This window comes from Macadamia integrifolia, chromosome 7 (assembly GCF_013358625.1).
Source record: "Macadamia integrifolia cultivar HAES 741 chromosome 7, SCU_Mint_v3, whole genome shotgun sequence".
NCBI lineage: Eukaryota > Viridiplantae > Streptophyta > Magnoliopsida > Proteales > Proteaceae > Macadamia > Macadamia integrifolia.
The window spans coordinates 21,881,993-21,909,973 of NC_056563.1; the positions used below are offsets into that span (position 1 = coordinate 21,881,993).

At 37.7% G+C, this 27,981-nt stretch overlaps 1 protein-coding gene across 3 annotated transcripts; it reads left to right on the plus strand.

Annotated features, from left to right (window-relative positions):
- Positions 1-27,939, plus strand: LOC122084202 (nucleolar protein 6). 3 transcript variants are annotated; one of them, XM_042652283.1, is made up of 26 exons: positions 1-313; positions 412-573; positions 696-861; positions 1,052-1,168; positions 1,270-1,412; positions 1,526-1,685; positions 5,720-5,787; positions 5,998-6,096; positions 6,218-6,333; positions 8,246-8,420; positions 8,524-8,634; positions 8,724-8,802; positions 8,896-9,039; positions 9,282-9,395; positions 21,683-21,804; positions 21,896-21,978; positions 22,085-22,209; positions 22,358-22,478; positions 22,558-22,695; positions 25,087-25,183; positions 25,301-25,426; positions 26,634-26,726; positions 26,900-27,008; positions 27,143-27,285; positions 27,437-27,523; positions 27,609-27,939. In XM_042652283.1, the coding sequence occupies exons 1-26, from the start codon at positions 155-157 to the stop codon at positions 27,735-27,737; spliced, it is 3,186 nt and encodes a 1,061-aa protein (XP_042508217.1). In that variant the 5' UTR covers positions 1-154; the 3' UTR covers positions 27,738-27,939. The 3 variants fall into 3 exon arrangements, with proteins under 3 accessions (XP_042508217.1, XP_042508219.1, XP_042508218.1); XM_042652285.1 differs by having other exon boundaries at positions 26,900-27,005; XM_042652284.1 differs by having other exon boundaries at positions 1,273-1,412.
- Positions 27,940-27,981: the final 42 nt, after the last annotated feature.

The following is a 27,981-nucleotide window of genomic DNA, read 5'->3' on the forward strand; positions in this document are numbered from 1 at the left end:
ATCCAACCAAACGCGCCCCAGAACACGTTTCTGTTCTTGGGCCTTTCACTCCCCGGTATCTCCCGCCACTCTCAGTTTCAGCCCTAACTCATCCTCAGCGTCAACTTGCTTCGGCCGCAAAGCAAAACTACGAAGTACGAAAACCCAGAAAACCATGGAGAGCTCTGCAGTTACCATGGACTCAATGGATTTGAAGGTGACTGAGCTCCTTAAGGAGGTCCAACTCGACTACTCTGAAACTGTGACTCGCTTTGTCGACGAAACGGTTTCCGCCATTAGAGAAGCTATCGACAAAATCCCGGAGGACGTGAAGGTCTGAACAATCTTTAAATTTCCCGACTTAAACCCTAATTCGCGTTTTCAATTCATTATCTTTTTAAACCTTCTATTGATACCTCCCAAACTATGCAGGTTAGTGCCGATGCAGCTCCTGGTTTTATCAGAGACATCGGTGCAGATAAGTTTGAGTTAACTTTTAAGAAGCCGACATTTTGCGAAATCCGCGGTAGTTATTCTACGCGTTCTATTGCCAAGCCTAACGTGAATGTTGATCTCTTCATTCGCATGCCTAAGGTGGCTTTTTTTTTTTTTTTTCACTTATTTGTGTCATTACTTTATTGATAACTCGTTCTTTATGTTGACACTCACACTAGAAATAAATTAGGGTAGTTTGAAAATTTTCTTCACTCTGGCAGGAATGTTTCCATGAGAAAGACTACTTGAATCACCGTTACCACGCCAAAAGATGCCTTTACCTCTGCATCATTAAGAATAAACTGTTATCGTCCTCCCAATTCCGAAAGGTTGAATGGTCGACCTTCCAAAATGAGGCACGGAAACCCGTTTTGATTGTATACCCAGGTGCATTGCTCTGTTTTGCTATTGAAAATTATTTGTGTTGCATTGAATTACTGTTATTTGTTTACTTTTATGTTAACACATTGAATCAGGTAGAGAACATCCTTGATGGTTTGATCTTGGCCTTTATAATGACTCTAATCACATAGTTTTTCTTTTTCAAAAACTGATGACAACTGTTAAAACCTGATAGTTCAGGAGCTCGTTGAACTTCCTGGATTTTTTGTTAGGATAACTCCAACAGCAACGTCATTGTTTAATGTTTCAAAGCTAAATTTGTCAAGGAACAATGTTCGTGCGCTAAACCAAGGTAACTCTCAGGCTGAGCTTATTTACTTGTCAATGCAACTAAGATCTCAAAGTTGAGGAGTATGGTCTTCATTTATGCCATTGACACTGTTGTAATTCCAGTAGAAGGGCAGAATGTTCCACGGGCTGCACCGAAGTATAATAACAGCATTTTGGAAGATATGTTTCTAGAGGATAATTCAGAATTTGTTAGGAGAACTTTTCTCGGGTGGAAGGAATTAGGAGATGCTTTAATTTTGCTGAAAGTATGTTTCTGGGTACCTTACTATTCGTGAAAAAATTCATTTTGTTGTAACTAACAAGTTATGCAAATCCATCACCCACAGTAGACAAGTAAGTTCTTCTCCTAATGATGCAGATTTGGGCTCGTCACAGAAGTACCATTTATGTCCATGATTGTTTGAATGGATTCTTGATCTCTTTCATTATGTCATACCTTGCCACGGAATCTGGAGGGAATCGTATAAACAAGTCAATGAAGGCAAGGCAGATTTTTCGTGTTACACTGGACTTCATAGGTATGTTTTCCATCATTATTGCCACAATATATGCTGAAATAATTTTGCCACTGTTTGCTCAATAGCCGAACACTATGGTATGTAGTGCATTGCTTTTTTCCTTGAATCATGTTTGTTGGACTGGAAGTAAGAAAAGAAATCTGTTAAAAGGAAGCTGGATGGAACCCACCACTATGTTGAAAGGGGGTTTCCGGTCATTTGTTGATTGGAGATTAAGACTATGCTTGGGGCTCACATTAGGTGTTCATATACTTCAAAATGTATTTTGATGCTCTGTACAACCCAATGGATTTAGATTGACATTGTTTTTCTTTTCTTATATTATATCCTTTCATGTAGTTGCATGAAGTAGGCAGGTAAACTTAAACTGTTCTTTTTAAATCCTATTTATTGGAGATAAATTTTAATGATATGATGATAGTAAAAACTGTTGAGATCCCCTCAAAGATTGAATGGCACCTGGGATCTCATCAACTGTAAAGTTTTGTATAATTTAATCAATTGCTGTCTGAGATTAAATATTCAAAGTTATATTTTCTTATATATTTTGACAAAAACTTTTGGCAAAGGTATATGCCACAATTGGCCATAAAAGTTCTTAGCATCTCATGCATTCATATTCTTTTTGTATTTTTCATAATCTTTAAAAAGAAATTTTGGGGGAAAAACCTCTGAACAGAGCCACTGTATTATGTATTGATTAAATGGAATGTTTCAGGTAGAAAGGAAAAAAAAAATGCATTACTTAATGATTGTGCTTATATACCTTTGTGCGTGGAGCGAACCTTCATGTTCTAGGCATCTATGATATTGTATATCACTAGGGGTTACTCTTCCTTGTACCATTATATATATATTTTGTTTTATGTAATTGTTCTTAGGTGTGTTTTGGTGCTCATTCCATCATTTTTTAGCTTAAAATCTTCGGTTAGGGGGTTGGTGTTGGGTCTGGGGAGTTTCTAGAAACGACAAAACAAAGTTATTGCCTCACCTATTACTATGGTAAATGCTGAGATACTTAAAAGTTGAGATTATTTTTGTCGTATATGTGAAAGGAGTTACATTCTTGGCCACAGTGAGATTTTGATTTTGACTTGGGTCAAAACACCAAAATATTTTGAATTTTGGTTGAAATTCAATTGAAATCTGGTACATTTCGGTTAGCCCTTTTAGTGGTCAAATGGCCATATTTTGACCCGAAACTTTTGGAAAACCTTAATTAAGCATCTCTAAACATATTTGAACATTTGGCTTGTAAAAAAAACACATCCAAAATGGTAGTTTGGATTCGGACCTAGGTTGGTACTGTACTTTGTATGTTTCAATATCTTTTCTCTTATATAAGCTATCCTATACGTAAGTTAGTACTAGAAGATACAGCATTCAATAAAAGCAATCGAAATATATATTAGCAATGAAAAAAAAAAAACCATTTAATAATACACCAATGTCAAGAATTGTTATCATAGACAATTAATAGGGATTGCCTATTTAAGCATGTTTACATATGTTTGAAGCATTTGATTGGAAAAAAGAACACCCAAAGTGGTAGTTTGGCCTGACCCTATGACATATAGCGTCCATGTTATACTTTGCCTGAAGAATCTCTCAAAGTCCATAAGCAATGTTTTAAAAATTGGAACGGCCGTGAACTATCCCGATTCCAGACATTCTGGAGCCATCAAATCTAGGGCTTCTGGGACTAGGTCGTTGCGTTTCATGTTTGAGGGGCCGATTCTAGGACTTTTGGGACCGGATTGGAATTGCCAGGGACCAATTCGACCCTGATTTCGAGTTTAAAATCTGTTGGAAATCGTTATTAATAAAGGGGGAGGAATCGTGGCTGCTGTTTAGTGCAAGTCACGATTCCTCCCTTGGGGTATTTTGGTCCCTAGTGGATCTTAATATTTTAGAGTTAGTTAGTCACTAGGTATCCTATTTTGGTTATGCTTTCAAGTTTCCTATTTTGTAATAGTTAGTCTATATATTGAATGAAGGAGGTCAGTCCCAACCTCATGGTTGTGACTCTCAAGTTACAACCATCTCGTCTTCTTCCTCTTTCTTATTCTTTACAAAATCCTTGATCACATAGCCCCTATAGGTGGAAAGTTTGAAATTTGAGGAAATTTGGCCAAATGAATTTTCAAATCCACCCAAATGTTGAAGTGGATGCTCCACAGTTGACCACCAAGTCTTAATTCAGTACTAAAATGTAGAGCATTACCAAAAAAATTAAGGTTTTCTACGGAGTTCTCAGGTGAAAGGGGGCGAAAACTTGAATTTTTTTCTGAAATGAGTCAAAATTTTGCAACCTCTGTTTTGTTTTGAGGTTTCACGAAATTTCAGTCATTCTGACCGAAGTTTTGAACCATGCTCTTGGCTTTGAAGTGGAGAATGATTATCTTCTTCTTTTTTTTTTTTTTTTTGGTAAATGTGGTATAATACCATTTTCAGATTGCTTGGTTCTTAAGGTACCTTTTGTATAACATTTAGTATTTTCAGATGAATAAAAAGTTTGGACATCTCACAATTTTAGTGAAACATTTGGGTGGTATAGAAGATGATGTTGCTCATAGGATTAAAGTGGGGTGGATGAAGTGGAGAGGCACGTTGGGAGTATTATATGACAAAAGAATACCTATTAAACTCAAGGAAAAATTTTACAGGACAGTGATACGACCAGCTATGATGTATGGAGCAAAATGTTGGGCCACCAAGAAAAGTAATGTGGACAAATTAAGTGTAGCTGAAATGAGAATGTTGATAGGAATGTGCGGGAAGACCAGTATAGATAGGATAAGGAATGAGAATATTAGATATGAAGTGAGGGTTGCACCAATCCATGACCAAACTCCACGAGAGCCGTTTGAAGTGGTATGGCCATGTTCAACGGAGACCAATGGAGGCCCCAGTACGGAAGATTGACCAGATTCATTGGGAAGGCTCTAGAAGAAGTAAGGGCAGACCTAAAACGACTATTACCGAGGTGGTACGAAAAGATATGCAAATTGTAGAGCTCGATCCTAGTATGACTTCGGATAGAGTTTTGTGGAGGACAAGAACCCGTGTTGCTGACCCCCTATAAGGGATGTTTCCATGATGTATCTCTATATTCTACGATACCTTCAAAGCTTTTTTCTCCTTTTAACTTATCTTTTATGCTTCATTACTTTCTTTTACTTTACTGCATTAGATCCATGTAGCTGACCCCATTCAGTTGGGATAAGGTTATGTTTGTTGTATTTGGGTGGCTAATAATTTTTCTGGAGCAGTTTCTGTCTCCCAGTGAATGAAGTGTTTCTTTATTCTATATGCCTTCTGTGCTTGGCTGAAGTAAAGGTGTTTGAAGACAGTCCAAAAAATACAGCTATAATCCAATCTCTAGAATTTTGTTTGTTTTAATTTTAGGAACAAGAGACTTTCTGGTCTCCATACTGATAAAGTTCAAAGTGATAGTAGATTTGACCATAAGGATGCTGATCACAGTCCCTGTTTTAGGTTTTTGCTCTTCTCTTCTCTTGAGTGTTTTATGCACTTCACTTGCTTTGAAGAACTTCAATTTCTTTGATTCTCCAAAGCATGCTTATGGTTTGCGCGAATATCCAACCTGAACTTGTTCTGCTCTATTTTCCAAAAAGATTTTTACTTGATCATTTCTCCCTTGACTGAATATAGAATTGCAATGTTCTCCAAAGCATGTTTATGGTTTGCACGAATATCCAACCTGAACTTGTTCTGCTCCATTTTCCAAAAAAATATTTTTACTTGACCATTTCACCCTTGACTGAATATAGAATTGCAATTGAAAACTTGCCATCTTGAACTATATGATTTTCTGTAATTGATTTAATTCATATTTCATGTTTTTCTCATCTTTCCTCTCAGCTGAAATTCAATAAGTTTTTCTTGTTCACTATTTCTTTGGAACTTGATTTTATCTTTTTGAGTTTACTATAATGATATGATTAGCATTTTATACGACTATGTTGAGGGAGTAATGAGTTGAAAAAGCTGAACTGCTTATTTCTTCACAGCCACTTCAAAGTTATGGGAAAAGGGCCTTCTGCTTCAACCTCAAGGCCGATCCAGTATGTCCAAGGAGGTATGTTGCTTATTTATATGATTGTATTTGGTATAAGGGTTTAACATTGTTGCCTCTTCTTATTTTTCCTCTTATAATTTGCTATTGGGTCTTGGTTTGATTGTTCATTAAGTTACTGTGGTCTGCTCATTGGCTATATTTGCAGGCAAGTATTTATGATTTTCTTTTCCTATTAAATTTTGATATTCATTCAGAGATTGGGAATTGCAGGAAAGAAGTCAATATCTCCAATTATTTCCAGTAGTATTATGTGATTCATCAGCTCATTTTAACTTGACATTCCGAGTGACAAGGAGTGGTTTCTTAGAGGTACTTTTACTTTTGGGTTGTATTATTATAAGGAGAATGTTGGTTCTCATTATTTATTTTCTTTCCTTTCTGTCTTATGCTTTTGCACACTGTACTAATCTGATAAAATTCAAATATTCAGCTTCGAGACGAGGCTGCTTTGACACTTAATTGTATGGATAAATGTAGAGACGGTGGTTTTGAAGAGGTTTTCATGACCAAGATTGATTTGCCTGCTAAATATGATTATTACATAAGGTGTGTTTTCATTCTTTTTCTATACAAGCTTTTAATTATATTATGTTTAAACTTGTGCTTGAGCAGTGGTTTCTTCAATCGGAACAAATCCTTGCTTTCTTGATATGATGCTGGATGCCATTTTTCATTATGAAGTCATGGCTGGGTTATGGTTTATTGATCCTTTAATTGATATATTAGGTGAAATCTGAACTTTGATTCTTTTGTTGAGTTGGAACATAAGGTTTGGGTCTCAAATTGTTGGGCCTATGCTGCCAATTATATTTATTATGGAATGCAGAAGATGTTTCTAGGGCTATAAGTTTAAATTTAGTTAATGTCGATCCCGTTTAGTACTAGATTAGATTAACTTTTGGAAGTGTACTTTTTATGTTGCCGGCTAGATCTGATGCAACCTAGGGTTTCAAAACCCTGATTCTGTAATAAAGACCCTCAATTCTGTTTGATTTTAATATCTGAGTTTATTACAGAATATCTGGTGTCAACTGGATCAGGCACCAATCCCTTTTCCTTGATCAAACACAGAACTTAATCGAACACAAGGGGTTTCTTGATCAAACACACGAGCTCTTCAATGGAGAGGAAGCAAGCAAATGTGTTCATTAATCAATTTTCGTGTCCAGTGCTGGCATCCTTTACAAACTTACATAGAAAACTCAAAAAAAGACTTAAGACGCTAAAAAGGAAAGGCCTAACCCAATCCTTAATTAATTGAAAAACTTAAACTGACTAGGAAACCAAATATCAAAGAAAATAGGACTTAAAACAGGAGTAGACTTATAGACTCTTAATCCAGCCTAACTAAAATACTTAATAGCAAGTAAAATAAAGAAATAAAGACATTAACTTAACTAACCCCGTATGCCTACCATATACTGATTTTAAAGGCCCATTAAAGTGTCCCCTTACAAAGAAAACCTATGGAACTAAAGGTCCAACACATATATAACCCATCCCAAAGCTTATTTATAATAAAATAAGTACAATTCTATATTTAATCTGCATCAATGTTGGCTTCTATCGAGAGGTTGAGTCTCGATAGAAAACAACCTGTTTGCATAATCACAAGTTAGTCCTCCCTCTTATTATGATTACATAAAAGTCCTTTAAACCATATTCTGTTCCTGTTTAACCTATTCTTATTCTCATTCTCAGCTCTCAAATTTAAATTACTGTTTTGCCCTAGAAATCTTTGTTCCTTCATGTAGGGTCCTCATTCTGCTGAGAAATTACGAAATTGACATTAAATCCTTGGCTTGAGTTATTTATAATTTTTGCGGGCCAATAGAAACCCAAATTTAAGAGTTTCGAAACCCAGGACTGAATCACTTAACTTAGCCATGATTTGTATTTTAGAATTGAATTCTCTATATGGGTAAGTTATGTTAATATAGTCACTGATATGTTGCGGTGATATCATGGATGTTCTACCAGAACGGCAGTTCTATCTGTTTATTTTAGGCTGTGCTAGACAATGAACTCATTTGACAGGTTGACCGTTGACCTTCATTAAAATTATTATATTTGGTTTATACAAGTTCTTGCATCATAAATGTGGAAATTTCTTGTAAAACTCTGCACTGTTGCAAATTTCTTGTAAAACAGATATAAATTATTGTATATTCAATAAGCTTAATGAAATCAACTCTTTTTCTTCATTTCCTTATTGCTGATCTCCAAATGTTATTTTCTATATTTTTGTGTCAAGGAGGGAGACAGGAAGGTGAATTTTTATTTAAATGAATCTGTCTGGAGATCAGACTGCAACATTTTCTATTCGCATTATTGCTGTGCTGTCAACCTGTGTCTGATCTAACTGCATGTTAATAAATGCTCATTGACAAGTTCGATGGTAGTATATTGTTGTTGTTAGATCTAATTAGTGACTAGTCATCTATGATGTATTTTTTAGGTTGAATCTGAAAGGAAGAAGTGAGTTCTATGTATCTGGCTTTTGCTTGGATGATGAATGTTGGAGAATATACGAGGGCAAGGTACATTCTCTTCTAGAGGAAGGACTAAGTGATAGGGCAAAAGTTATTCGTGTTACCTGGAGAAGCACTCCTCCTGAGTGGACTCTGGAAGAGGTATGGGATCCGAACTTTTAATTTTCAATTATGGTATCATAGTATGCATATGTTTTATATCATCAAGTCAATTCTAATAATTATAATATATGTGTGGTTCTAGGGTTTCTCAAAGTTTGATAGTGAGCCGTTAGTTGTTGGGATATTAGCTAGTCCTCCTGAGAAGAGTTTTAGAGTTGTTGATGTTGGCCCACATGCTGAGAACAAAGAGGAGGTAAGTTGCTTCTTCCTCTCCCCCTCCCCCTTCGGGGCCCAAAGCATATTCTGAGATACATCTGCTAATGATATCACCTTGTGCACTAGGTTCTCAAGTTCAGAAGGTTTTGGGGTGAGAAGGCGGAGCTTCGGAGATTCAAAGATGGGACTATTGCAGAAAGCACAGGTGATGCATCCACCGATTCTTATCTCCGTCACTGATTTCATTTCTGTATGTTTAAAGGTGAAATACATGTGTCATATTTTGCTGATTTGACAGTATGGGAGTGCGAGAAATGGGAAAGACATCTCATTATCAAAAGAATCACCGAGTTTGTTCTTACACGGCATCTGGCCCTACCAAATGAGAATATGGTACATTTTGCAGATCAGCTTGATTTCAGTCTTCGTCATGGTGTCCGAGGTATCAGCCACATTTTCCCTTTCTCTTGCATGTCAATCGTTACTTGCTTTTAAAGAGATCAGTGACTGAAAGGTGCGAATGGGTTCTGAACCCCAGCAGCCTCAGTTATTTGGTTTTAAAGTGAGTGATGGTTGCAAGACCAATGATTGCGTACCTGCTAATGGTTTTTTGGGGTCTTTCTTTTGCTTTCATTTGAGAAACATGAACCATAAAAAATAATGAGAAAGTGTTACTATTTTCAGATTCAATCTCATGTTCTGGAAGTCTTCTTGCGGCATATGAAGTTCTGGCAAAGCGTTTGCGTGCTCTGGATGATATCCCTTTGAGGGTATCCAGTGTTCAGCCTTTGGACTCAGGTTATTTCTCTGAGCTAGCAGAATCATGTAAATATTGATTGAAAATATATTTCCTTTTGATGCAATTCTTGTTTTGTTTACTGTTTATTGATTTTATCCTTGTACGTATTGCTTATAATTTAGGAAGGCCATATCATTTTATCGAGCTTGATTTGTGTTTTTCTGCGTTTGATTTTTGTTTGTTTAGTTTTTATTCCATTTAAGGCATAGAACATTATTGGGATTATAAAGGTTGGATAAATGATATTCCCTAATATGTTAAGGGGCCTTGAATATTTACCCTTGAACTCGTCTATTAAACCTTGTCGATGAATTTCAGAAGTAGGTATTTAAACCTGAGCCTTCTGCAGTTTTGTTGGATTTGAACTCCTCTCCTTGTGATATTGTGTTGTAATAGAAAGTTTCAATTGCCAAACGGACCATAAAGGGGTTTAATGGTCTTTGTAATTCTCTAGAATTTTCTCTCCGTTCTTATAAATAAAGAGGGCTGGTTTGATAGTTGACACGTCATTACCCTATCCAACATGGTATCACAGCCATAGGATTCAAAACCCTAAGGGCTCTCCTTCTTCTCTCTCTCGATGGGAGCTTCTTAAACCACCAAGAGAGTCACTAGCCTCTATCCATCATCTCATTTGGGGTCTCAGACTCTCTTCTACAATGATCTGAGAGACCTAACCCCTTTTCAATTGATTTTTTTAGGGTTTTCCCCTGAAATTGAATTTTCCTTGTTAGGGTAATTTTTCTAGGCTCGATGCTCTGATCTTCTTGATGTTGTTGCGATTGGTGTTCCTTATCCTTGTAGTGGTATGTCCTAGCCACTTTACTGTTTCAGGTCTTTGTTCCAGAGATATCCCCAAAATCGATTTCTCATGGTTTTCACCCTTTATTGATTTTTGAGTTTTCTAGCATTTTTTTAGGTTTTTTGGTGCTTTCTCTATCTCCAGCTGGTGTCTCTTCTATTTGCACAACCCCCTTGAGTAGCAACCATGTCTATCAGCTCTTCTGCTTCCACTGGTGGAGACATTGCGACTCTACCTACCTTCCTGCCTTGTACTATCAAGCTTGATGGCATAAACTACCTTATGTGGTTTCAATCTTTTTGCATTCCATCAAGTCCAGTGGCTAGTACGGGTACCGACACAATAAAGCGTCCAACCACATGCCTTGATATTAACGAGTGGAAATGTGCCAACTCTTTGGTTATGTCCTTCATCGTCAACTCCATGCAGCCACATCTATCTTGTGGCTACCTCGACATTGCTGCGAAGATTTGGAAGTCTATCCAGGACATTTTTTCCCAGGCTGAGAATGATGCTCAGGTCTTTGAACTACGCCAAAAAGTTTGTAACCTGAGGCAGGGAACGCTTACACTGGTCGAGTACTGTAATGAGTTGTGTACATTGTGGACTGAGCTGGACTTTTATGAGGAGTATGTTCCTACCACTTTTGTTGATGTCGCCAACTTTCAGAAAGAGAGGATATGATCAGAGTATATAACTTCTTAGCAGGACTGAAGGTGGAGTTAAGCCTATGTTGTTATCCAACTTGAGGACATGCTGCATTCCACTATGCTCTCACAGACTACTGCCACTCCCACTGAGAGATTTGCACTTGCTTCTGGCACTCAGCCCTTCAGTGTAGCCCCAGAGTCTGGTGGACCTCTCATAGAGTTCCAGTGAAGTGTGAATGTATGATTACTGTGGGAAGGAGAGTCACACCAAGGAGTGATGCAGATTAATCAAAATATGCTTGTTTTATTAGGAATAAGCCTAGGGTTGGGTTTTATACATGTTGGGCCTTTGATCCCTTGTGTTTTGAGTGTAATAGGCCACTTTTATGGGCCTAAACTAGGGGTTCTAAGGTTGCATACGGGATTCACTGATTTGTTTCATTTTTCATTAGTTTCCTTTTTAGTTGGGTTTGATTTGAGTCATATTTGTTTCCTTAGGAGTCAAGTTATCAGTTGAGTCAAGTCATTAGTAGTTAGTTTCCTTTTTCAACTAGTTTCTAATTTCAGTTTTTAGTAACCATTGTATTAGGAGAATATTTGGTTTCCTTTTTGAGGAACCTTCTATTATGTAATTCCCTCCCCCATCAACATTATAAATAAAGAGGAGGAGGCTCCTAAAAAAAGAGATGATTTTGATAAACAAATTAATGTCTGCTGCTATTGGCTTCTCCATTGAGATTTGTCTTGTGTTTGATCCAATCTGATGGGATTGGTGTTTGATCCAATTGACTCTTTGTGGTGTGAAGCCCAAGAGGTTCATTTCAAGTGTTCTTCTTCTCTCAAACATCCAAGGTCCTCTTCTACTTTATTATATCATTTTTCTTTGCTGTTCAAAGTGTTCAAGACCTGATTTCTGGACTAGGCAGGCTTGAATTCCAGATCTGGTTTTATTCAGATTTAATCTGTACTATTGTTATGCCTTTATTATTGGTTGTTCTTTGGTTTAAAAGTTCCTGCAGATTGAGACTTGATTAGACCCCTACCTTAGTCTACATTAAGTGGTATCAGAGCATGGCTGAGAACACCACCCCCACCCTAGCTTCTATTATGGAGCTGCTACAGGATATGAGAATTGAACTGAAGGCTGAATAACAAGCTTTGCGGACTGAACTGAATGTAAGGTTGTTGGCTGTGGAGACCCAACCACAACAACCTACCGGTGACTCACATACAACACCCGAAGTGGAAGCCCCATTGAATGTAACTGCTCAGTTGGCTAACAGGAGACCTATCTCTAATCTGAGAGCACCACAGAGGGTTCCTGTAGAGCAACCTACTTTTGAAGAACACACAAGGGGATACTTTGAGACTGAACGTCTTGTAAAACAAAGGTACTCAAGAGACTCATAGAAGGTTAAGCTTGACTTGAAGGAGTTTGATGGTAGACATGACCCCCAGCTGTTCTATGATTGGGTAGTTGCTTTGAATGATTATTTTGACTACTATGACCTACCTGAGGAACGGAAGATGAAACTAGCTCGTGCTAAGCTAGTTGAGGCTGCTCGTGATTGGTGGAGAACCTATGAGCATGAACTGGAAGACCGTGGTAGAGAACCTACTACTTGGGAGGAGATGAAGCAAGAACTGTTTGATAAGTACTTGCCACGTAATTTTAAAGCTCGCATACAAGACCAGCTGAACTCTCTTTGTCAAGGAAATATGATTGTTGTGGAATACATGAACAAATTTGATGCATTTTATTCTCGCACAGGCATTAGGGAGAGTGAAAGGCAATTACTTTCTCGGTTTCGACTGGGATTGCGAGCTGAAATTAATAGAGGAATTGGTGTTGTTGATGTGTATATAGTGAGAGATTGCTTTGACAAGACTCTTCGAGCGGAGGAACTCATAGCACAGGCAAGTAGAATGTTTGGTCATCAAGCTTGGGAGGTCAAGAAAATTTTTTCAGCCATTAAACCTAACACTTCAACACCCCCAAGAGCCACAACTCCTCTATGTGAAGTGAAGATACCTCTATTCAAACCAAAAGAACTTGAAGTCATGGTTCACATTGAAGAGATAGTTCTTGAAGCTTCAAAGACAAAAGGTCAAGGGATAGAAGATTCCACTTAAGAGTTCTACATTGGAGAGAACATAGTAGACAAGACTGAAGCCGTGGAAGATGAGGTAGTGATTAAAAGAACTCCACAACAAGTCTTTGAGATTCATGATGAAAAGGAAGAGCTTGTTCCTCCAATCCTTGCTGAGAAGGTTACCATCGTTGATGACTCTATGCATACGGCATTCATAGTTGGTATCGATTCAGAGGTTGAACATACAGAGTTCGTTATGCCATCATGGTTATTTGAAGAGAAAGCTCCACGCCTTGAAGACTACCTTCCAAAAGTCTACAAGCAACATGAATTTTGTTTGGGAACGGTTACAGCTGCTATTCATATGTTCGCACCTCATCACTGCAAAATTTGAGGACGAATTTTTTCAAGATGGGGGATGGGGAGAGTTGATGCAGATTAATCGCCAAAATATGCTTGTTTTATTAGGAATAAGCCTAGGGTTGGGTTTTATATATGTTGGGCCTTTGATCCCTTGTGTTTTGAGTGTAATAGGCCACTTTTATGGGCCTAAACTAGGGGTTCTAAGGTTGCATACGGGATTCACTGATTTGTTTCATTTTTCATTAGTTTCCTTTTTAGTTGGGTTTGATTTGAGTCATATTTGTTTCCTTAGGAGTCAAGTTATCAGTTGAGTCAAGTCATTAGTAGTTAGTTTCCTTTTTCAACTAGTTTCTAATTTCAGTTAGTTTCTAATTTCAGTTTTTAGTAACCATTGTATTAGGAGAATATTTGGTTTCCTTTTTGAGGAACCTTCTATTTTGTAATTCCCTCTCCCATCAACATTATAAATAAAGAGGAGGAGGCTCCTAACAAGAGAGATGATTTTGATAAACAAATTGATGGCTGTTGCTATTGTCTTCTCCATTGAGATTTGTTTTGTGTTTGATCCAATTGACTCTTTGTGGTGTGAAGCCTAAGAGATTCTTTTCAAGTGTTCTTCTTCTTCTCTCAAACATCCAAGGTCCTCTTCTACTTTATTATATCATTTTTCTTTGCCATTCAAAGTGTTCAAGACCTGATTTCTGGACTAGGCTGGCTTGAATTCCAGATCTGGTTTTATTCAGATTTAATCTGTACTATTGTTATGCCTTTATTATTGGTTGTTCCTTTGAAGTGTTCTTCTTCTTCCCTCAAACATCCAAGGTCCTCTTCTACTTTATTATATCATTTTTCTTTGCTGTTCAAAGTGTTCAAGACCTGATTTATGGACTAGGCATGCTTGAATTCCAGATCTGGTTTTATTCAGATTTAATCTGTACTATTGTTATACCTTTATTATTGGTTGTTCTTTGGTTTAAAAGTTCTTGCAGATTGAGACTTGGTTAGACCCATACCCTAGTCTACATTAAGGAACATTGCTAGGAGCTTCATGGTCGTCCTACTGATGCATCTGGCAAAGGGCGAGGGAAGAACTGTGCTGACACTCCTAGTCAGGCCAACCATATTGAGGCTCCAAATTTTGACTCTGCACTAGCATCCTAATTGCCTTGCTATCTTCTAAGGAGCTTATTGCCCTCTGACGCCGTCTGAACGTTCAGACTCTCTTGCACCTGCCATTGCGAGCTCTGCTCACTCCAACCCTTCTGGTTCAAGTATTTTCGTTTGTGGACACACTATGTCTATTCTCTCTACTTCTTGGATTATAGACTCGGTGGCTTTCGATCACATAACAGGTTGCTTCTCTTTTTTCTTAGTACACTCCTGTCCTGGCAATGGTAAGGTCAAGTTGGCTAACGAAACTTATTCCACTATTTTGGGAAAAGTTGTGCCCCTACTTAATCCCTTTCAATTGTATTGCATGATCTCTCTTTTCCTCCTAATCTTTTGTCCATTAGTAGTCTTACTTCCAGTATTAATTGCAAAGTCACATTTTTCCTGTTTCATTGTGTTTTTCGGGATCTGATGATAGGGGCAACGATTGGCTTTGGTAGGGTGCATGGTGATCTGTATCTACCTGATGATGGCTCGACGTTAGTCTCTGGGTCAGGCCCTTCAGACATCGTCTATGTCACCTCCTATCTCTGAGTTACTACAGTGGCATTGTCAGTTAGGACACCCTCCATTGGGAACATTAGCTAGGTTTTTTCCTTCTTTTAAGCATTGTACTTCGAGTCAATTTTTTTTGAGGCATGTGTATTGGCCAAACAAGCTCGAATCATGTATTCTGTTTCTAGAAATAAAAGTGCCACTCATTTTTCATTGATACATTTTGATATTTAGGGTCCATCCTGCTATGTGTTTGTCAATGGTTATCGGTGGTTTCTCTCTTTTATTGATTGTCATTCTCGAACTTCTTGGGTGTACTGTGTACATGATGCGGACCAAGGGCGAGACCTTCCATTGCTTTTAGTAGTTTCACTGAATGGTTCAAACTCAGTTTGGTGCTGCCATTAAGATCCTTCGCAGTGACAGTGATCATAAATACTTCGAAGGGTCCTTTCAAGCCTACCATTCTTCCTATGGGATGATTTATTAGACTAGTGTCAATACTCCAGCTTAGAATGGTGTTGCTGAGTGGAAGAATCATCACCTTTGTGAGGTAGCCCGCTCTCTTATTTTTGAAATGCATGTTCCTCAATGGAGCGACACAGTTCTCATTGTTGCCTTTTTGATCAACCGAATGCCCTCTCGAGTTCTCAACTTCCGCTCTCCTCTAGATCTTCTCCGGGTTTTCGCTGCCTTTCTTGTTCTTCTTAAGGTATTCGTTAGTGTCTACTATGCTCGAGATCACCATCCTCACTGGAATTTTGATCCTTGTGGTATCCAATGTATTTTCCAGGGGTATGTCCCTACTCAAAAAGGTTATCGATGTTTCCATTTTCTCACTTGGTGTTGGTTTGTGACTATGGATGTGGTCTTGCATGATTTTGCATCTAACTTTCCCGAGGCACCTTCAGGGGGAGTCTCCTTCCATTGTGGAAGATGTGCAGCCTCTTGAACTTGCTATTCCTACTGGTGTTCCGTTTCGGGGTGAGATAGACACTCTTAATTCGGCACTGCAACTAGAGATTCATGTTTATAGTCACAGAGAGCAGACTCGTGCCATTACTCATCCAGTACCTACCCTACCACGCCAGTTGTCTCCTCTTGAGCCTGATCTCGTCCCCTCAGACCTAGGTAATTCTCTTTCCCCTTCTATTGATCCTTCCCTTAAGTTATCTATTGTTGTTCGTAAAGGCACTAGGTGCAATTTTGCACTTTACATCCCATTGCTAAAATGTTTCCTATGACTTACTTTTGCCATCTGACCATAGTTTTGTGTCTTCTCTATCCTTTGTGTCTATTTCCCATACCTGGCAGGAAGCGAGTGCAGACTAAAATGGCAGGCAACTATAGTTGAGGAGATGCAATCTCTAAAAAGAATGACACATGGGATCTAGTGTCTTCCCACACAAAAGAAGATACCTAAGGAAGGGAGCTTGGACCATCCTTCGTATGGTTTATATGCCGGTGGACCATCCCTCGAGAGCACCGGTTCATTTGGATATTGTGGTGGGTATGGACAGTATGGTGGATCTTCTATTTCATTTGGGCAGGAGGGTAGTTCAGGTGGTGGGTCATCTTTTGTTGACAGTATCTTTGGGTATCAATCCCAACCTTTTGTGCCACATCCACATCCTATCACTGTGACTGAACCATTCCCTAGGCTAGGATGCCAAGCTGATGTTGATAATGCATCTTATAGATGGACAGTGATGGTTTGATGGACTACCAAAACAATTGGGACAAAACATATCATGGGTACATTCAGTGGGGTCGCTACGATTTCTGCAATGGTACGCAGCTCATGGACTGGAACCGCCTACACATTCTACTTGGAATTGAGTGTTGAGTCTGTTGACTGGTGAGACTTGAGACTTGAGACTTGAGAGATAACTCATAATTATGTAATATTATTATTTATTTTGGATCCTTTACATTATGTTTTGTTTACTTTATACTTTTAATCATGTATTTCACATTTTTAGTTAGTAACTTTTATATGTACTTATGTAATATAGTTTCAGTCAACGACTCAACGTACATCAACTAACTTTGGTCAACACCACAAGTATGTCTAGGTTTTTTCCATGAAACCAATTATTTAAAAGAGTTAGAAATGTCTAAAATAGGACGTACACAAAATATAAGGCAAAAAAAAAAAAAGGGGGTAAAAACCAAAGTTTCCACCAAACTAGGAAAATTTCCCTGGTTTCCTCGAAATTTCCTAGAATTGGACCGAAATTTTGGTCTCTCTAAGTGTTGAAACCAGGTCAAAACCCGATATTTTGAACCTTGCGGATGCTAATTGGGCATGTTCTCCTGATGACTGTAGGTCTACTACTGGTTATTGCACCTTTGTTGGTGGTAATCTTGTTACATAGCGGAGCAAGAAGCAAGCCGTGGTTGCCCGTTCAAGTGCTGAAGCAGAGTTCCATGTTATGACTCATGGCATTTGTGAGCTCCTATGGCTTCATGGTCTTCTCATAGAATTGGTTGTCCCTAACACTTTTCCTATGAAGCTCTCTTGAGATGGCAATTTTGCGCTCACGACCATGTCAACATGATTGAACCAAGCATGTGGAGATCGATAGACACTTCATCAAAGAGAAGCCAGATATGGGTCTTATCACTATGCCGTTTTTCCCCAGTTGTCAACAACTGACTGATGTATTTACTAAGAGTCTCAGTAGTAAGATGTTTTACCCTATTATCTGCAAGTTGGGCATATGTGATATCTATACACCAACTTGAGGGGAAGTGTTGTAATAATGGGTTTTAGTGAAAGTGTTAGTTGCCAAATGGACCCTAAGGGGTTTATCAAAGTGCTTCTCCGATTGCTCCAGACATCTCTTTTCAACCGTGGAACAAAACAAGATTATTTCGTTCCATTTTTAGTCAAATAGTGGAATATGAGCCAAGACGAAGAAATATGAGGACCTCTATAATAATCTAAACACAAAAGAGGGGAAAAAACTATTTGCAAGTAGCTAAAATGAGAGAAAGGAGTAGAGATTTTGACCATGTGAGCTTTATCAAAAGTGATGATGGAAGAAGGCTGCTAAAGGATGAGGGCATTATGAAGAGGTGGGATGAATATTTGCGACCTACTACTGGAGATAGTGTGCGTAGGAATGACCTAGAAGATTGCATTATACATCAAGGCACCACATATTATAGATATATACAAAAGGTTGGAGTGGTTGAAGTTGAAGATGCCTTAAGGAAGATGAAAGTAGGAAAGACACCAGGCCCAGATGAGGTCCCAATAGAAGTGTGGAAGAGCTTAGGACTTTGTGGGGTTTCTTAATAAACAAATTTGTTTAACAAGATTGTGAACACAAGGAAAATGCCAAATGAATGGAGGAGAAGCATTGTAGTCCCGGTCTACAAAAATAAAGGTGATATTTGGAGTTGTAATAACTATAGATGCATAAAACTAATGAGTCAACAACAACACAACTCAGCCTTATCCCAACTGAATGAGGTCGGCTACATAAAATTGTCATACTATAAAATTGTGGGGGGAGGTTATTGAAGCCTGTCTGAGAAGAGAAACTAAGATCTTGGAGAAACAATTTGGTTTATGCCAAGTAGATCCACGAGAGGCTATTTACCTACCGAGGGGGCTCTTGGAAAGAAAAAGAGCCAGCAAGAAGAATCTCTATATGGTCTTAATTAACTTAGAAAAAGCCTATGACAGAGTCCCTAGAGACTTAATTCGGCATGTACTAGAGAGGAGAGGGATGTCAAGTAAATATATGGATATAATCAAAGATATGTATGATGGCGTGGTGACTATTGTGAGAACTGTGAGATGTCAAGGCAGTGATTTCCTAATTATGATTGGGTTACACTAGGGATCAACCTTAAGCTCTTATTTGTTTGCACTTATCATGGATGATTTAACCAAGAACATTCAAGATGGGGTACCGTGGTTTATCTCTTTGCCAAGAATTTGTTTTGGTGGATAAGACAAAAACATGGATTAATGCTAAGTTGGAGTTATGGAGATCAACTTTGGAAACAAAAGGTTTTAAGATAAGTAGATCGAAGACGGAGTATATAATGTAACTTTAGTCATACTATGATGGATAGTGATATAGTGAAAATTGAGGAGAGAGAGATACCACAAATGGACTATTTTAGATATCTGGGGTCAACCATAACTAAAGAAGGTGACATAGATGATGTTTCACAGAGAATTAAAGTGGGATGGATGAAGTGGAGAGGTGTGACTAGAGTGTTGTGTGACCGATGTATTCCTTTAAATCTTATAGAAAAATTCTATAGGACTATTGTACAACCAGCTATGATGGATGTGCGGCAAAACTAGAAAGGATGAAGTAAGGAATGAACATATTTGAGCTGATTTGGAAGTTGCCCCGATCAATGATAAGCTCTGAGAAATTCGTTTGAGGTGGTATGACCATGTTCATCGGAGGCTTGGGGATGCTTCAGTAAGTAGGAGTGATTTGATCCAGATTGAAGGAGCTAAAAGTGTTAGGGGAAGGCCTAAAATGACCATAGAGGAAGCTGTGAGGAATGACATGCATAGTCTAGATCTTGTACTAAGTGGCCAAGTATGATCTCAGACGGAGCCTTTTGGAGGGCAAGGATCCATGTAGCCGACCCAATTTAGCTGAGATTTTCCTGAGTTTCTAGTGCTGTGCATTTGTTCATTTTACGCTCGCTTTTATGTTTACTCTCTTTCTCTCTCTCTCTCTCTCTCTTTGCATGGATCCATGTAGCCGACCCCATTAAGTCGGGATAATGCTGAGTTTGTTGTTATTATAAAATTTGTGTAGCTAATGAGGGAAAAATTGAGTGAGGGCATTGCTGTTGCGGGCAACCGGTTAGCTTGGTTTAAGTGTCGTATTCTGCTTAGGAGTGGGAAGATGCTCCATCATTGGATACCAACTGATTATGGTCTTTTTCTCTTAATAGCTGAAAATAATTGCATACATCATCATGCTAAAATATATCCATATGGCATTATAAACTATCTTAATTTTCGTTGTTTTATTTTATCTATCTTCATCTTTTCAGTATTAAAGTCCCATTTTGTGATTTGACTTCCTCAATTTGATTTCATTTTTGGTAAATTTATATGTGGGTTCAGTTTTCTCTTGTTTCATGCAAGTATAGAGGGGCACTTGGATCAATCTGTCTCCTTGTGCTAACAAAAAAAATTTCCACTTCAATAATTAGATGATCTTTCACCTTCTTGGGTTCTTAGAGATATATGAAGGCTCAGAGTATTTCAGAAAGCAATTGTTTGTCTAGATGCTGTACAAATAGAGTGCAGATCATCCCACTACTCCCTTGCCTTTATTTCAGTTTGTAGTTTGTCTGGAAAACTTATTTTCTTCTTGTGACAAAACCTTAGCAACCAAAACCTGTGAAGCAGAAGAGAACTGAGAGAGCAGTCAATGTGTCTATCAGCAGTCCCTTTCCATTGTATGCATAAGTGACAATTACAATCCTTGTGGAATTAGAAGTCTAACAGGCCTTAACACTAACAACTACACATAAGACAACTCTACCACTAACACACACCACGATAGGGTCACTGCCCCTATCGTGGTTAATGACTAACAACATCTACAGTATATCTTAACACTTCTAATCATAGTTGTCAAGGCGCTGCCTTGGCATCCAGGCGGTTTGCTTGGGTCCTAGGCGACTGTCGCCTTATTCCACTGCATATCGCCTTATATTTTTGGACTTATTTATACCAAATATCATTTAAGTAAATGTTTTGCTTAAGATATTATTCACAAATAAGCAAATACCCCCCCTTTTGAATCCAAAAAAAAATCAAATTCCGAAAGGATAGAAAGTCAACCCCCCCAATCCCAGAACAAAAACTGGATTTTTGGTGCTGTGGTTTTTCTCAATTCTGAAAATTATATAAATCTTATTATGGTAAAACATTGCTAAAAACCAAAAGTCCGATAAAATAATATTTTATTTTGATGTCTTTAAATTTATTAGCATTTCAGGCGATTTTAATAACATTTGTACACTTTAAAAACTAGTCCAACCGAAATATAACTTTTTCATTACAACTCAGATTTAAGTAAATTTTAGATTTGTTGGAAAGCTGGTTTTGTGCTATACCTAATGCAAAAAGTCTTATGTAAAAATAAAATCATTTGACTAGTAAAACTTATTATAGAACAAGAGCATTTCTCTAAATGTTTATTTGTATCACTTAATGTGACTTAATATTGAACTTTGATGATTTGATGTGGCTTAATGTTGATTTTTTATGGTACAAGGTATATGTAGCATACTAAAAAAATATATATTTGATCGCCTTGTTCGCCTTAAGGCGGGCGCCTTGTCACCTAAGCGTTTAGGCAGGCCTCCAACGCCTTGGTTCGCCTTAACGCCATGACAACTATGCTTCTATTTACTTTTGGCAGGCTCAATAGTCTTATCATGACTAAATGCTTTGTAACATGGCTCTCTATATTTCAGTGAAATGTAGGTTTGCAAATCTTGGTTTATTGAAATTTGTGATTCATGGGATCCCTTTGTTTGTATATGATGATATTCGACATCCAAATCACTCGGAAGCTTTCTTTCTTGCAATTATTTACTAAATTTGTGTTGGGTTTGGTTAGGCTAGTAAATGCTCTTGATGCATGTGCACTTATTTACTAATTTTTCCTGATGATTAACAAACTTCCATATGCTTATTATCCAAACAGCCTTCAGGTTCACATCTGTCTTCCCTCCTGAACCTCATCCCCTGGCAAATGAAAGGGTTGTAGCCAAAAAATTACCCAAGCTCACTTCAACTTGTATTCAACCACTGGAAGTAATGATTCAGGCAAGAAATCTGGTGGCTTTATATGATTTTCATATGTAGTAGTCTATTACTATTGAGTCTGAAGGCTGCCCTTTTCCTTTTTCGGTTTTAGTTGGAGGGTTCAGGGAACTGGCCAATGGATGATGTAGCATTTGAGAAGACTAAATCTGCTTTCCTCCTGAAAATTGGAGAAAGGTGATCCAGCTAGACATTCTTCATATCACTGTACTACTTTCTTGAAGTTGTGCATCCCACTATACACTAGAGTTCTACTTGTCAACTGATGATATTTCTTCTGCAGTCTCCAGAGCAAATGGGATATGACTTGTATTGCTGCTGAGGATGAGGTGGATGTCCTAATGTCTGGATATGCATTTCGTCTTAGAATCTTGCATGAAAGAGGCCTGAGCTTGTTGGGAAATCAAGGTGAGGAATTTGAGGCTCCTATTTAACGTCTCTCTGCCATACCATGTTAATGGTTTATAGGGCCATTGCCCTACATATCAATTACTCTCTTCATATTTAATTTCAAAGTTTGAACACATTACTAATTGCACCCCATAAAAATTTTCAGTTGGAAATGATAAAATGAAGCATATCTCTTCTATAGACAAGGAACTTTTTATATGCGGTCAGCATTCTAGCATGATTAATGGTTTGCAAGGTCGTTACCCTACATATGGGCCAGTTGTGCGGTAAGGATCTGAGATTTGTCCTACAATGTCTGTTATATGGAACTTTAATGTTACTTATTTTATTTGGTTCTATGTGAAGGCTTGCAAAACGATGGGTTGCTTCACATCTATTTTCTGCGTTCCTAGCAGCAGAGGCAATTGAGTTATTGGTTGCTTACCTCTTTTTGAAGCCTTTGCCGTTTAATGCTCCCTCTTCACGGTTAACTGGATTTTTAAGGTTCTGTTCCTTATTCCTATCCTTTTTTTTTTGGGCTCCCTTTTAACCATTAAGGGAATTAAACTTTTCATTTCTATCACTTTTGCAATTTATTATAGTAAGTCGTTGCAGTGTTTTTATCTGTGTATGTGGAAATTAAAACTGATTGTGCTTCTTGGTTCATTTGGAGTTTCCTGGGTTTCATTTCAATTTTCAACCCAAACATTCATCTATTGCTTTTTGGCGGGGGAGGGGGGGAGAATATTGGCTTGGCCATTTATTGCTACTTTGTTGGTGCTGGACCGAGTAACCTTTTGTGAAATTGAGAACATTTTTTTTATGTGGTCAGCTACCATTCGTGTGGGTAATGAGTCCACACTGCAAATATAACATGCATAAAGTCAAGAACATACATCAATTAGTATAGTCAGTCAAATAAGAGGCAAAAGTCGCAAATTTTGGAATGTTATATATATATATATATATTAAGGATCTCTACTCTAGGGTAAGTGTGATTCAAATGCAATCAAATTACGAGATGTAGGAGGTGGGTTTGAAAAAAAAAAAGGATTTATTTTTATTAACTTGGTATCTTGCGATCAACTTTGTACCTAAAGTAATTAAATTTTAATCGTGAAAAAGAATATTTTGTTCCTCCATTATGCTTCAATCACCAACTATGAATAATCATTGGATCTGTAAGGGACCTAATGATGCAAATAAGTCACTTAATTAGCTTATTTTATTGGAAATAAGCCATGGGTTGGGTTATGTATGTGTTGGGTTTTTGATTCCATGGGTTTTCTTTGTAATGGGCCATTTAATGGGGCCTAAAATATGAGTAGAAAGTAGGAAAACGGGATTTAATTCATTAGGTTAGTTAGAGTCCTGTTTTGAGCCTATTTTCCTTGTTATTTCAGTTTTTAGTCAGTTTAGGTTTTCCCAATTAGTTAAGGATTGGGTTAGGCCTTTCCTTTTTAGTGTTTGAGGCAGTGTTGAGTCTTCTGTATAAGTTTGTAAGGGGCTACAACATTGAAGATGAATTTGATTGAATGAAAAAAAAAAAGAAAGCTTTTTGCTGGAAAACTGTGAGATGTAGTGCTGTGAGAGACAGCTTGGGTGAGATGCCTTAGGGAAGAGTGAGATGCTCGACCCAACCTATTCCCCTACCCCATTCTTCCTTTCATCCTCTTATTTCTGTTTTGTTCATACTATCTGATTTTTATTGAATTTACTAAAGATACTACCTGAGATTGGATCACTTGTGATTCAATCTTTTTTTGGGTGAATAAATAAATTCATTACCAAGAGAGAAAAAATACAACCCCAAGCACAAAGAGGGGGTGGGGGGAGGAGAAGAGAAGACAAAACTCATAGATGAGGGCCAATCTTGATGATGGAGCTAGGTAGCTCCTAGGAGTTTACAATATGACAATTTCTAGGGGAGGGGTTACATGAGGTATTAATCATAGAGAGCCTTAATCAAGTATGCTGGTTCAATTCTAGCACACTCATAGGATTTCTAATATAATTCATTGTTCTTCGATGTTTAGAATCATGGTGTGCTTCTTAAAGTAGTTTTTCTGTTGATGGTCAATAAGCAACATGGGAACTTGCGAACAGCTTCCAAAATAGACTGTTTGCCACTATCATTATTGGTTTATTGACGACATCCTTCTTTCCGTAACCTCATTAGAAGCCACGGAAAGTGTGCAATTCCTCCGATCCCAACATGAAGTTCACATAATTCCTATATTTGACCTACATATTCATGCTAAAAACAATAACTTCTATTACATAGAAACTGGAAATATGGCCATAAATGAGGATTTATCCTGGATTGAGTAGCCAGTTTCCTTTTCCATTCTGATATATGCAAACAAATATAATAAGCGCTTTATTGGACAATTCCTATTTGTCTCCTATTTCCTCATGTAGTTTTCTTTTGTTTTGTGATTTCTAGCTGACCTGAATGGTTCTTAACTATAACTGGGAGGTTCTCAGTATCTTTTGGACAATTTTCCATTTCTTATCTGCAATTAGCAAAATTTTGTTTGCTTAAGATATGGTTCCACTCACACTGGCAGATCTGGTGCATGATGCTGACCTGTGTACCTCAGCTTTCTGCAGGTTCCATGTGTTAGGAATGGCTGTGGATGTGCATGTTTTTCTGATCCGTATATCACAAGTTTTAACTCATTCACATACCAATGGATCTTATGTAATTGCTAAGATGTTCTTGCCCTTCAACAAAAAAATTGGGTTGGACAGAAGCATACCTTTTGGCTTATTTTTGCATCAATAATAGCTTCTTCAGTGCCTTATATTAGAAGATATTTGTAGGTTATAACTGATTTGCCTCTTACTTAATTAGGCTGCTTCAAGTCTTACGGATATCAATTTGATTGACAGGTTCTTGCGGTTGTTATCAGACTATGACTGGACCTTTTCTCCTTTGGTTGTGGACATAAACTGTGATATGTCATTGAAAGATGAAAAAGAGATCAATGTATGTATAGAGCATGTCTATTCATACAAAATTTATGAATTTCTGCTTTCCTTGATAACAAGTGGTGATGGTTTAATGCAATGATACAGCCCCTCATCACATATTTTAATGGCACAGGAAAACTTCGTGTTAAGCAGAAAATCTTATGAAAAAAAATCTGAAAATGTGGTTTCAGCAATGTTTTTGGCTACAGCATATGACAAGGCATCTGAAGCTTGGACCAAATGCTCACCCAACACATCTGTAAGTAGTATCCCATCTTGAATTTTTTATGCATAACAAATAATTACCCTAGGCTTTGCACTGAATGGAGCTTGCTCCCCTCACACTTGTTTTCTTCTTTCCTTTGGTGGAGTGTTTGTCCTGTAGGGCCCACTTATTGTCTCTTTAGGCATGAAAATTCACTTGACAAGATCCGATAATTAGTATATAATATTAGTATTATTATTATTATTATTTGATAGGAAGAAAATAATGATATAACAAAAAGGCAATTACAACGTGAAAACTGCTTCCATCAGCCAAGGAGGAAGGAACCGACCAACAAAATTCCAGGTCAAAAGGTGGACTAACCAATGAAGCATTCCTATGGGCCACAGATACAGCATGTCTTCGATCAAAGAGAACTCAACAGGAAAAACATTTAATAGAGAGAATGAATATCAGAAATAAAATATCTCATGCTCCAATTAGCATTTCTTTGACCCTCAAGATGCTGTCAAGTCCATTTTTAGATATGATCTTCTGGATCAAGTTTAAATATACCAGTTCCTAGGAATGGTCTATATATTTACGCCCATATTTGTAAGAATCCTGTTTTTGCACTCTGATCTATAACCTGCATAAAACTCACATTCATCGATTTCCAAGTGGAATTCCTTAAAAATTGCATTTTGGAAACAATTGTCTTCTCAAGTAGATTGCTACAAAGTCATCTACTAAAATTGTGTGAACATATCTATGAACTGTAAAAAGTCTAGTCAACTGTGAAACTGACAAACTAAGCATTGCGGCAATAAAATTGTTGTTTTTGAAGCAAATCATGGCTTTAAATTGGTGCTAATCTCAGTCTTCAATAAATGTTATATTTTGGCCTGGTCTTTGTTTGGGAAAAAAAGTGATAAGGAATGTAAAGTAACTTTCCATTTCTTTTAGCAAACATTTGTGTCATTTCTTTTTATTTTTTAAATAAGATATAAAGTAAAACAAAAAGAAATTTATTGATCAAAGACAATGAATTGTGGAAAGTGGATTTGATCTGAAACATACCTTTATGAAGCCAAATAAATCTTTGTTTTAAGAAGTTCGCTGGCTATCTTAAAACCATTGGGTGCATCTGGTTGATTGAATAATTCTTTGTAGTTATTCTGAGTGGATATCATATTTGTTTTCAAGAAGTTAACAGTTTATCATGAATATAACTAGTATTTGGATCTTGTTGATGTAAAAGGAAGTTAAAAGGATGATGGCCTACGCTCGAAGCAGTGCAAACTTCTTGACAAACCTTGTCCTGCATGATCAGATTAATTCTCATAGATGGGAGGTGATTTTGAACTCCTCTTCCCCCCCCCCCCTCTGGTGGCTCTTTAGAATGTGTTTACACCTTGTTCATATTAATTCTCATAGATAGAGGTTATTTTGACCCCTTCTCCGAACCCCTTTTCTTGGCTATTTGAAATGTGTTAACCTTACTCATCCTTTGATTTTGTTCTGCAGTGTCTGTTCCGGACTCCTTTGAACAACTACAATGCCATTATTCTTCTCCAGAGGGATAGACTGCCCTATCCACAACGTCTCCTTTTCCCATCTGATGTGGAACAAGATGGTCTCACTCCCCTTCCCCCCCCCCTCTCCTCCCCCCCACCCCCAATTGATATATTTGTTTATCTATTTAGGCAATCAGTGCCATTCCATGCTTTATGGCATTACTGGCTCATATGATGTGCATATGTCGTGCAGGGAGATGTGTGGGTCAAGGGAATGCAAGCAAGCATTTCCATCCCTACATGTTACCAGGAGACATGCATCAGAGCTTAGTGGAAATGAAGAGCAAGTTGATGGTGAACTTTGATCCAGTGAGGTGCTTTGTTGAGGACGTGAAGGTAATTTTTTTTTTTTTTTTTTTTTTTTTGGGGTTGGTGGGGGCGTTGTTTCTATAGTCACAACTCACAAGCAGAGCCATAATCTGGCTACTGCCATTTCTCTGGGATGCTGATTTCCCTGTCTTATAGTTTCATATTTTATATTTTGTAGAGAGAATTCTCTGATGCATTAAAGGTATGGTATGATTCACTTGGAGGTGATGCTATTGGCCTAACTTGGGAGAGAGGATGTTCAAAGGTAGCTGAATGTGTACTCCTTTAACATGGGAAAGTTTTATATTTTCTGTTTGGAGCGTTTAGCAATTTTTCTTTTTTATTCACAGAAACGGGGTCGGGAAGAAGTGGAAGATGAAGAACAAGATCCAGTGGACATGCTGAAAGATGTCGGAAAGGTGGGGAAAGGGTTTGTAAGGAGAGTCTATTACCTCAAGGCTCCCAAGTTCAGGAGCTAAATGGAAAAGAAAAGCTCAGAACTTAAAAATTCACTTTCTATTGTAATTCTTTTATGAAAAATTTTGTTTTAGATTATTGGCCCCCCCCCCTTCCTTTTTGTGTGGAAGGGGGGGTGTGTTTGGGTTGTTGTACCAGTTTAGATTAAGATTGTAACACAAACCTTTTACCTAAATTTATGTACAGCCATGTCAGTTTTGAAAATTTCCCATCATCTCAAGTGCAAATTGTTGCACTTAAAGTATT